Below are 12,270 nucleotides of genomic sequence, written 5' to 3' on the forward strand. Positions count from 1 at the left end.
AGAGGTGTCTGTGTTATTGCAAAATGATGGAAATACAAAAACCCACATGGACAGGAGAGTGAAATGTCAGAGTCATCTTTTAAGGCCAGATCTGTTGCACATTTCCTCATAAATTCACAGACAGAAATGAAAAGACAGTCGGACCTGCTCACAGGAATCAGCTGCATGATCAGTTAGGGAGAAGTGGTTGTAATCTCTCGCAGAATTCAGATCAGAGTGAGAGATGACGGTACAGTCAAAGCCCTGTGAGATGTCCATCAAGCAGCCACGTGGTCGCTCTGTCGCTACGAACGCACCGATCCTGCCTCCACGCACTGTGCGAAGGGAGCGCGTCACCGGGCTCGGTTAATCTCTGTGTGGCCGTCTGATTTCCAGAATACAGTGTGATGATTCAGTAGTCATGAGTGTGCCGGGGTGGATCCCAAAACTCCAAATTTTGATCCGTTTGCATTCTAGTGACACCAACGCCCACCAGAGAAGCACACTAGCTTCAATACATTCAACAACGACAGTAAAGCAGCTCGTATATCAGCAGGACTCCCAGCTGACTCACGAGAGATGGAAACACTCAGTGTGTGTGTTCAGTAAGGGACTGTGTGAAAATGGTTAGTGAGAGGAGGGGCCACAGGGGCCGGCGTGTTCTGCACTTCTGTCATTTGCTCATGAAAACTTTTAATGATGTAAAAAGTTTACATTTCACAGAGTCCAGTGTTTCATCTTAAAAAACGTCCCCCCCCCCCCCAAACACACACACATTACATGTCATGGAAGACACGGTGAACGCAGCAAGAGTCACAATAAAAAGCAAAGTTAGCATGATCATAAAAAACATCATTATAAAATCTTTTCAGCCATTAAATCATTTTTGGGAGATACAAAAACCAAACAAACTGCTGCCTGTGATTCTTTTTACATATTTATATAAACACAAAATGAATGTTGACTTAGCACACCTAAACTCAGTCGGCGTTTGAGGAATGTGTAGGAAACCAATAATAAAACGTTAACCGTGGTTATTCTATTAAAACCATTTTTCCTCCCTCTGCACCACAATCATTTTCTCACAGTCCCTAAGATCACTGAAACTACACAGGAACCTTTCATGTCCTGCTTTCATGATAAAAATCTCAAAAATAACGTCAAGCACATCAAGATCATAAGTGAGAGCGCACTGCCTCCCAGTGGTGGAGAGCAGTAACTACAGAAACTGCAAAACAAGAAAAAGGATCATGTCTCTACAAAGTAGAAGGCACACATCTAAACACAGACATGTTTCTGTCTCCCATTATTCTCCTATTTAAAACAATATATTAATGTTTGATTTCAAACACTTTACTATGTAAATAAGTTCAATTACCAAAATGACAAATCTTAAAAAAACCTCTGGTTTGTAGCCACTGTTTCCATAACATGATGCAGCTTCTGCATGATTTCAAGCATAAAAAGAAAATCCCAAATATCACTTAATCAACTGCATATTGTTCATTTAATGATGATAATTACAAGATGAGAAACTCTAGTCACAGAAGCCTGGAGGTCACTGAGTGGCTGCCTGGTGTTGCGAGAGAAAAACGTGTGTTCTCTGATTGGTGGGTGAGTGGTAGTCAGTGGTCACAGAGAGGTACAGGCTGCTGCTGTGGTCACTCAGTTTGTATGGAGGTTGCTGACTTGTCTTCAGACATTCACTAACGACTTACCGATCATCTAAAGGTGGCCACGGCAATCTGCTCGCAACCAAAGCAACTGGAAGGAGGTTTTTGGTGTAGCATCCTCTTTGCAACCCCCAGCAAACGCTCACAGACTGACTGGGCAATCAGGAAGGGGTGGATTTAGTCTTCACAGGCAAAAGAGACCGCAGGAAAAGGATGACAGGTTTCAGATGTTTTGGAGCTTTGGGATCCACACAAGCCCTGGATCAGTAGATGGGTTTGAACTTAGCTCGTCCTCTAAGGCTGAACGTGAGCTTGTTGGTGAAATCAGTATCAAGACTTTTTTTGTTTTGTTTTTCTGAAACTGAAAGTCTGTCCACACTGGTTCCTCAGTGAGGTCTTCAGGCACACCTAACCCCAAACAGACAGGTCCAGTTAGTCCCTCCAGTTCTGTTTAGTTTAAGTTTCCTCAGCCTCAGCACCTGGACTGCTGCATTTGCCAGGATCGAGATCAAGTTGCTGACTCCCAGTGTGACGGTCAGTGCCTGAAAAAACTTCACAGAGCTCACTGTGTTTTCCTGGTACCTTTATAGTCCTGCAGCTCCACACAAGTAAACTGTCTCAGTCTGGTGTCCCAAACAACAAAGACATAACACTGTACTCTGAGGGGCTCGGTTTACCTGCAGCTGCTACGGTTAAGATGCAGAAATTAACACGAGCTGACAGATGTGATAAAAAAACTGAAGCTAATTCTTACAGGAAGGAACACAAAGCTAAAAACTTAACTGAAGGTCTTGAAAGGTTTTCCCACATTGTCTCGTTACCAGATCCCGTCCATGATGGAACGAGATATTATTTATGTCGAGACATATTCTGTTCTGGTGTTGAATAAGCAATCCTGCAGGTTCATGCAGGTTCTGCAGCATGCACTGGAGCCGTTTGCAGCCACGTGTACGGCAGCCTGGATGTTATACATCAAGATCCTGGTGCTTTGCTTGAAAACTACAGACTGACATCTGCTGGTGGGGACAAAGTATTTCAGGTCCTGATGAAGATGAGTCTGGTCTGTGGTGGTGAACGTGATGCTGAGTCTTAAAGTGAAGCTCCAGCTTTACTAGCAGAGGGTTAAAATATCCATCCATCCATTTTCTTAACCACATATCCAAAAGTCGGGCTGTAGCCTTTTCCAGACAGGAAAGTGGGCTAACTTGAGGGAAAGAAGAGACTCAGACGGGGAATAACTGCTCCCCGTGTGGACGCGGCTGAAGTCGGATAAGCAGTTAAAAAACAGGATGGTGGATTTTTAATTTAATCTCATTTTTCCACATGCTGTTGTGTGTCCCATTGTTCTGGCATACAGAACACTTATCGTGTTAGAGAAGTAGCAGCAATGTGCTGCAGTGGGTTTAGGCTGGTGAGTGATGGACTGGGCTCCTGTACCTGAAGACCTTCACTGTGTGGGCGGGGTCTAAAAAGCACTGATGACTGAGTCTTTGACAGTATTCACAGTTGATTGGCACCGTTTTTGCAGCAGCACTGTCAGCTGCGAGAAGCTGCAGACGCAGACACCCCGTCTCTGGCTTGTTTCTCCTGCTCGGGTAGAATGGCAGTTGTGGTAAGATGGTCCTGGTGGTGGTGGGGGTTGTAGGGCGTTGGGTGGAGGACAGCCGGCTCGGCCGTAGTCTGGACTCCCCTCTGTCCTGCCTGCTGCGTGCCGAGCGTCGCTACAACAAGGCACTGGGAGACACTGATGCTGACGGAGGAGGGGAGGGAGCGAGTCGGAGCGCGTCAGCCAACAGTCTCCCTCCTCCTCCTCCTCCTCCATACTGGTGTACAAACTGCTGACACGCCCCTCTCAGGAAGTAGAGCCCTGCCTGCCGTCATGCCCCGACCGTCAGGGCTGGAGAGGATACGAGATGGAAGAGTCTGTCAACTCTGATGCTGAGTGTAGATGTGCAACTTAAACATAAAACACACAAGTTTGTATCCCTGAAGATTGCTTAAATGAGATTTGGCACACTGTGGTACTACATTATTGGGTGGGTGGGTTGTGGGAGGAAGGGTGTTAACTGATCACAGTGGTCATAGAGTCCAGCAGAGTCCCTGAATCCAGGGATTTCATTTTTGCAGATCCCTCTGGGGACCTCTCATGTACCTGAAATCACACAGAAAAGAATCAGATGCTGACATTTAAAAAAAATATCATCTTTACGTCTGTGGATGTGGATTTTACCTGTGCAATGAAAGCTTTAATCCGATGGATGCTCAGGACAGGACCTGTTCACCTCAAACCACTCGTCGATACAGCTGCAGGAGAGAAAACAAGATGGGAGGAGTCTGTGAGACAGCGTGGAGCGTGAGAAGAGCGATGTTGCCCGAGTCATTCCACCACGATGCACCTCATCAAACTTTACACCTGACCACACCTACGGCTATTTTCACTTGTTCGTGTGCTACAAAGCATTGTTAACACTGGAACATTTAACCGTGCACCTTTAGCGCATTCACTGTAAGAAGCACCTGTAATAAAACAGCTTCTCCTTGGCATTAATAAAGTAAACTTCGTAGAGCTCATGAAGTCCATTTTGCTGCCTCTGGCGACACCTGCTGGTGTGCAGTAGTCTCGTCACATGTATTTTTATTATATGTCATTTGTAATGAAGTGGACTGTGTTGGACTTGACCCACTCAGGCTAAAGAAAGCACATGTGTTTCCTCTTTCCTCTGAATAACAGCTGAAACATAAACTGCATATAAAAGATGGAGAGCCACTCTGGCTTCCTGTTGGTTAGTGAAGCCTCAAAACCTCAAGCTGACGGTTTTCACCACTGCTCTTGGTGCCTTGAAGGCTGATGCAATACTCACATTTCATTAGCCAATGAGCGCTCCCCAGTTTATCCTGCTTTCTGACTATAACTTACAAAATGAACCTCATGTTTTCCACAATCTGACCTCAAACTACCAGCTGAGACCATAAAGTCACCTGGGCAGTGTTTGCTGAGGTCGAACTTAGAGAAGGAGTCACCCATCGCTGGCCTTTAAAGCATTTTAGCATTCATAGGTCAGACTTGTCCATCTTTTAAATACAGTCTTTGTCTGAAACTAATGAAAGCTCAAAGGTGAAGAAGTAATGTTCAGTAGTGTGGGTGCCGTCATATCAAAGGATGTCTGTGTCTGCTGGTCTAAACTTTAAGTTTGTAGCATCTCTGAAAGGGCAGCAGCCAGAAAAGGCCAGATTCATATTCAGTTATTAAAAGAAGGACTAATATTACCACGTGGCTATAAAAATGCAGCCAAGACATTATAAAGTCTGGGGTTGATTTTAAAACAGTGAGCTGATACCAGCTGACAGGCCAGTTCAGTAAATACTGAAACTAATATCAATAAATCCACTTTAAGCCCAATCTAGGCCCTCTGTGAAATAATGTGACAGCACTACAGTGTGCGTGACTCAAGTACTCGTCCCTCGCTGTCAGCATGACTGTTCTTTTTAACCCTGAACCTCAATTTTGCATCAGTTTAAACTGACACTGCTGCTTCCTTTTTCTGTTATAGCCATGTTTGCGTGCTGCTCTCATTTCTCCTGTTCACGATGAGGGACAAGAGCCACACACCACTATGCAAAACACATCCCTCCTCTGAAGCTCGCTTAGGCTTCAGCAGTCAAATCAAGTGGGTATCTTCCAAAGTTAGGAGTGCTCGCTCTTCTGTTTTACCGTCTCTCTGACTGATGTCAGCACAGGAACACTTTTAGGGGGGGAACTAAAGAGGGTTTGTTCAGTGCAGCCAAATATGAGTGTGAGACTGGAATCGGTAAGATCAATAAGAACATCTCTGCCTGGACACCCAGCATTTCTTTGCCTAATCTTCACAAGTCGTCACTGTGATGGAAATGCAGACAGTGAAGTGGCTGAAGGAAGCTTGTAATTCCTTAAAAAGACTTCCTGGCACTGAACTGTGTCGCTAAGGCCACACCACAGCTGGGACCACTGTACTACTACTGTACTATTAGATGAAAAGGAAAACAAATGAGGTTCCAACCCTTTATGGTAGATGCAGAGGCAGGGCAGGCGAGCGATGGTGTCTCCCTGTTGCAGCTCCTCCAGGCAGATGGCACATTCTCCTGCATCCCGAGGCAGGACATCCTCTGGAACACACACACACACACACACACACACACACACACACACACACGATTGGGATTATAGGACGACTCATAACACAACACACAGCCTCTGTTGGCAAAACAGAGCTGCAGTAAAATCTAGTGTGTTTAAACCAAAGTGAACATGTGATCTGTTAGAGCTTTCTTAATTAGTGGTTGCATCAGTGTAAAAGACGGCGTGCAGGTTTCAGTTGCACTGTAAGTCAGTATTACAGCGCACCCACACATGTCCTCCATACTGATTTTGACAGTTCAACAATTATATTTACATAAAAATAAAGGTCATCCTGACAAAATTGTTCAGAGATACCGACAGTGGGGACACATTTTAGTGTTTCTGTTTACTAGATGTGCACTGTGCTACTCTTATATCTCAGTCAGGACCATTGTGTTTTGGGAAACGCAGCTCTGTCCTTGGTCCTCCCTGTAAGAATATCTCAGCACAGAACACAGCAGGCATCAGCGGTAATGATATGATTACTGACAGCATTGAAAGAGGTGGAGCTGGGCTGCAAAGTGGCTTGCAGATATGCAACAACTCCTGGTAGGCTAAAACGGCTTAAAAAGCCCAACCTGTGTGAGGTTTATGCAGGAGGGGATCAGCTGTTTCATCAGCTGATATGGGCAGGCTCTGGGATCAGCTGATCTGCCAGGATTGTGTGGAGCTCGACTTCATGACCTGTTTGAACTGAAGCGTTGCCTGATTTATATAATGTACAAACACATCGTCCATGAGATCACTCCATGTATTCCTTTAACCCTCTCAAGGCAGGCGTTGCAGATTTGCAACAGTTAAGAACTAACAACCTGATTACCCCACATACATATTTTATGAGTTTTTTTTACTCAGAAGTACCACTGCAGGACTTGGTTGTGCATTAGCAACTAAAACTTAATTTGAGCCTGAGAGGGTTAAAACTTTTAAGATCTTGACAGTGGCACAAGAAATACGGGAACGCAAACACATGAGAAGGGTTTTTGGTGGCAATCAGAGGCAACATGATTAGGATGTGTGTTGCATGCTGTTCTGGATGATCGTGATGTGTAGAGAGCTAAAGTCATACTGTTCAAGCAGCTGAAATTTCTAGATTTCCCTGAATGCAGCACGACTTTGTCAGAAGCATTTAAATCTTTATCTATCAGTGTTTCCACACTCAGTTTCGTACTGTGGGTAGGAGGCCACCGGATAGCCTCCACCTCTGCTCAGCGCTCCTTACAGTGTGTGAGGTTACTGTGTGTGTGTTCATGCTATGAATAGCATGGGTCCGGCTCTAGAGTGGAACTCAGCATGTGCACCATTAAACCCATCACCTGCAGCAAAACACACAGTCATTAGGATTGGCCTTATGTAACAGTGGATTAACCCACATAGGCCTGCAAAAGCCTGTTATTATGGGCAGCAGCACATGGCATCCAGCTCAGCTGAGGGCAAAAGCATCTTTAACACACTGACAGTCTGGGCCGGGCAGCCAGTCAGTGAGAGGTTTGTAATACTCATGCAGATGATGTTTGCTTCAGCTGCAGAGCGCCTCTGTCCTGCCCCATCAGTGAGACCGCTGTCTGTCTGTGCATCCACATGTATGTTTGTGAATTCTGCATACGCACGCAAAAGAGTGTGGGCGAGCATGAGAAACTAAAATTAAAATGCTGGTAGCTGTCAGTTCTCCCTCTCAGACTCCTGGCAGATGCACTTATTGAATCAATTTGAAAATCCTAGAGGATGAGATGACGTCTTCTTGAGTTGTCGGATATCCTGCATTTTCAGACAACTGATATTTGAACTCGTTTAGTAGATGCAACTATGGTTTCAATGTGAAAATCCCACGTCACCTTGTTCCTAAGTTATGATGTTCACAAAGATGGTTTCCACCCAATGAGCTCACATTAAATACCCCACCAGGCCTTTACAGGTGAGGGGCAAAAACTGCACACTGTGTCGAATCAAAACCAGTAATCTGTTGTTACCATGCCCCTGGGACTGTGACGCACACGACCCAAAAACACAAACCACTGCTTGCATGATGAGAATTTGATAGATTGGGTTCCATAACATTTGTGTCAAACAGCTGCCCTTCATGTCATATTCCACTAACTGCTGGTATATTTACCCTTTGCAAAGAAGTCAAAACTTTCATTCCAGCTCTTCATCCTCCAGCATTAATGTGTTTAACTGCAGAACTGTCTATTGTCTTAATACTGGTTTGCACACTGGGATGAACCACAGACTGTATCTAAAGGTTGGAGGTAGCCACCGTGCTATTACCAAGGGGAAATCTCTAGAGCTAAAACATGAGCCGTCGCAGACACAGAACACACCGCAGTTCCTTTAGTGCCACTCAAGAGTGGCTCCTAGAGAGAGTGGGTCTCCACAGTGTTAAAATGCATTAAAAAGCATTAGGGGAAAACAACTAAAACAAGACACGAAAAACACTTTAGCCTCTGAGGATAGTTTTCCCCTCTAACATGCACAAGATCCCCAGCTTGAGACTGTGAGGAAACAAACCCAGATAAATAAGAGAGCTGTGTGAGGAAGGGCACACAGAGTCAAATCTGTGCCAAATCAAATACGCAGATCCATCCGCCGTGGCAAGGCCTTGGACAAGAGGAGGTGATTAACAGAGCGGCTTTCACTGCACCTCTGAGCTGCAGCTTCTGTTGGGAGTTTGGAACGAGCAGCTAGCGACGGGATATGTGCCAAACATAACATCATGATATTTCAGAGGATTCTCACAATAAATTTGCTGATATGGGTGTTATTAATTCGACAGCATAAACACAACAGGCTGCTTTGAAATATTTGATAAAAACTTAAAAAATATATATTACACATGTAACTTTTAGTGGAATAGTTTATTCAGCAGTGTATTCAAGTATAAAAATAAAAATTCTCCCTCTGTTCTTTGAATTGAAAAAGTCAGCATAAAACATAAATAGTATTACAAAATAAAATCCATCAATCTTCTTCTGCTTATCCGCACCGGGTCCCGGGGGCAGCAGCCTAAGCAGAGAAGCTCAGACCTCCCTCTCTCCAGCCACCTCCTCCAGCTTGTCCGGGGGAACACCACGGTGTTCCCAGGCCATCTCTCCAGCGTGCCCTGGGTCTGCCCCGGGGCCTCCTCCCTGTGGGACCTGCCCGGAATAACTGGCCCAGGAGGCATCCTTGTCAGACGCCCGAACCACCGGCTCCTACAAAATAAAATCCACTACCGAATCTAAAATGTGTGATCCTCGGGAAAGTAGCTGGTCTCACGGTTTGAGGCGCAGAGCTCCCACCTGCTGTTAATATAGTGCACAGTCAGACTGAGGTAAGGCTCTGTCGTCCTACTTGACCATAAATCTGTGGTCGACGCAGAGTGATCCACCACCCAGAGCTTTCCTCATGGCCTTTCAGACAATCCTGGTACAGACTATGATGGTTGAGATGGTGAAATAAGTTAGCAGTATTTCCCCCTCTCGATGCACTCCTTGCATATTATAGTGTTCTGTTCTGTACCTGATCGTTGATATCCAAAATCATTTCCCAAACAGGGAAGTAGCTGCTCTTTTGGGGATTAAATCCTCGGCAGTAATGCTTCCAGACATATTTGCCTTCACCTTCACAACTTAAATAACTTTGTGCTGCATGACCCATGTGAGCGCAATCCACTGCTTAATGGGGTGACGTGTTTACGCCATGAAATGAGCTCATGATGATAGAAGTATATGATGTGAATAATATCATATGGCCCATGCCTACGAGCACTTTCTCTGACAGTGTCATCAGTCTGTCTCACAGCAGGTTAGAAACCAGGAACGAGGTCAAGGGAGCATCGCCGGCTTCAGCCAAGCGGCACCTGTCATCTTATAAACATGCAACAGCTGCTGTGCTTGTGTGTCTATGTCACGAAGCAGCGCCACATACATTTAGGGAGCACAGGTCTGTGCGCATGTGTGTGAAAATAAATAGCAGTTCAAGGCCAAGCCCCAGCGTGCAACGACACGAGGCCTTCACCTTTACTCTGTCTCTGCTGTGCTGCTGCTTTCACAAAGACACACTCACAGCATCAGAGAACAGACTCATGGTTACACTATTGTTACCTGCACCTGCTTGTGTGTGTTTGTGAGTGTGTGTGACATAATGAAGGGCTGTCCTTGAGCGACCAAAAGCAAACAACTGAAAGGAATATAAACATGCTGATTACAGATCTTCATGGTCATGTGACTGTGTGGTAAGAGTGGAAAGACCTGAACAGCTTATTATTTTCCTAGAAAGGCCACAAACAGCAGGGAGCGGCTGTAATCACTGACACAAAACCACACAGGGTAATAAGAAACATGGCAAGCTTAGCAGAGCTGCTATGCTTTTCTTTACTTTTTGATACACGTGTAATGTCACAAAATTAAAATATTCCCTGCTCAGGCTTTAGACTGTTCCTATCATAGTGTGATCATTTTAACATCGTATAAAAATGTCATACTAGAATATCACTGCTATAGCAACACCATGCATTTACTTTCCCCAGTCGGTGCAACGAGACAAGCTTGGGCATGTCTGAAAGCAAGAGCCATGTTAGTACATAAAAAGGCAGCTTGTTATGACTCTCTGCAGCGATCTCCTAAACGCACCAGGCGATGCCACCAGCTAACAGAAAACAGCAGTGAACAATAACCATGCCCCGTCTCACAGTACTACATTATCCCAGTAGATCACCTCGCAGCTTCATCACCATTTTTCTGGCACCTACACCTGGAAAAAGATCCCAGTGGAGAGATTATATATCTTATCTGGCCTGGGAATGCTTCGAGATCTCCACTTCCTGAGAGCAAGTGATCATCTGGAATACCCTGCTGCATTTTTAACCCAACTTTGGATCAATGGAAGAAGACAGGTGCATGGACAGATCGTGTTCATTGTTTGCATTCCTTCTTTAGCTGACAGTGTTCTCCATATTGCAGCAGTCTGCTCAGACAGGGACCATCACATGACTGAGAGACAGGAAGACAGAGAGGAATCAGTCCCAGCTGAACAGGAAGTGGGCTTACTCAAAGAGGAACTCAACTTGGCCTGAAAGCACTCTGCTGAAAGGGAAACACCGAGCAGAGTGTTGGCATGAGCTGAAATGTGTTCAGACTTAGTGAGAGAGGAGAAGTGAGAAATAAGCCTTTGTCAAACAAAGACATGGCATGAACACACCAGAGATGCTGCTGTACCACGCTCACTGCGCTTGATGCCTGTTAAACTTCACTACTGTCAAGATCCTGAATCAGGAAATGAAAGTGGGTCATCCATGCTGTGAAACAAGTACGAGATGAGGTTTTGTTGTGTGTATAAAGAATGCTCTTATAAAACAGACACGATCCCTGCTGCTCTCACTACACTTAGGCGTTAGGGTTGGGACAGACTTGCTCACAACCACGATGCACATACATACAGCCAGGGCGGCAGATCACAGAACAGTCTGCGTGATTAACTTCTGATTTTGCATGACACAAAAATAACTCGGAAGTCAAGGAAGTCATATGGAAAAGCAGCTGACTTCCTGCTTATATCTGATGATCAAAATCCTTTCAATCATCAGAACGGTTTCTCTATTAAAATGATGTCCACCTGCTCGTCAGGCTGGAATTTTAATCTTCTTTTAGAAAAATGATCAGATGCTGCCAGCCCTCTCTGAAGAATTCATCAACAACATACGATAGAAGTCGTATCCATCAATCCATCGTCTTCGACAGGGGGCTGGATCCCATCCCAGCTATCGTGGGGCGAGAGGCGGGTATAAGTCATATAACCGATCAAAAATGTATTCTTTATATGAGGATATGGACAACTGCAGACAACACCAACAAGCATGTGTTCCACTTAGAATTTCTTCCAAGTCCACCTAAACATCTCAAGTATCTCCACAGATTCACAAAAATACTGGTGGCTGCACAGATACACCAAAGGTATAAATGTAAAAATCCTACGTGGCGTCATTCTCAGGTTATCGTCATTACAAACTTGGACGTTCACGCCAGCGGGGTGACGACAATACAGTCTTTACTGCCTGAGGGGTAAAAATGGAGGGCATGGATTTTTTAACGGCAAAAGTCAGTGGAACCAAAGTAGACCCTTCCATAATCAGTGATGTGGAAAGTATAACTTTTCAAAGGGTTGGATAATACACAAGCTAATGTTCATGAATAAAGCAGCCACAGACATTCTAGGATATTGTTACTGTAATAAAGTGAAAATCAACACACAATGGAGCCTGCAACACAGTGGCACAGTGATTAGCAATGCTGCCTCACACTGAGTTGGAGTCCACCATCTGTTTGGAGTGTGGATGTTCTCCCCCCTACTGGGACTTCCCTCCACAGTTCAAAAACAGGCATTTAGTGGAGTTAGGTAGGGCTGCCACAAACGATTGTTTTGATAGTGGACTAGTCACCGATTATTTTTGCGATTAGTCGACTAATCAGATCCATTAGACATAAA

The 12,270-nt window shown here is 44.9% G+C and overlaps 1 protein-coding gene across 1 annotated transcript in view; it reads right to left on the reverse strand.

Annotated features, from left to right (window-relative positions):
- Nucleotides 1-59: 59 nt before the first annotated feature.
- The window catches only part of znrf2b (zinc and ring finger 2b), a 61,991-nt gene continuing 49,780 nt past the window's right edge, over nucleotides 60-12,270 (reverse strand). Inside the window, exons 3-5 of the mRNA XM_063485428.1 lie at nucleotides 5,690-5,795; nucleotides 3,883-3,956; nucleotides 60-3,804 (exon numbers count right to left, since the gene is read on the reverse strand). Of these exons, the coding sequence (XP_063341498.1) occupies nucleotides 3,899-3,956; nucleotides 5,690-5,795 (164 nt within the window). The 3' untranslated portion in view covers nucleotides 60-3,804; nucleotides 3,883-3,898. The remainder of the gene's footprint in view (nucleotides 3,805-3,882; nucleotides 3,957-5,689; nucleotides 5,796-12,270) is intronic.

This window comes from Pelmatolapia mariae, linkage group LG10_11, assembly GCF_036321145.2.
Source record: "Pelmatolapia mariae isolate MD_Pm_ZW linkage group LG10_11, Pm_UMD_F_2, whole genome shotgun sequence".
NCBI classification, from domain to species: domain Eukaryota; kingdom Metazoa; phylum Chordata; class Actinopteri; order Cichliformes; family Cichlidae; genus Pelmatolapia; species Pelmatolapia mariae.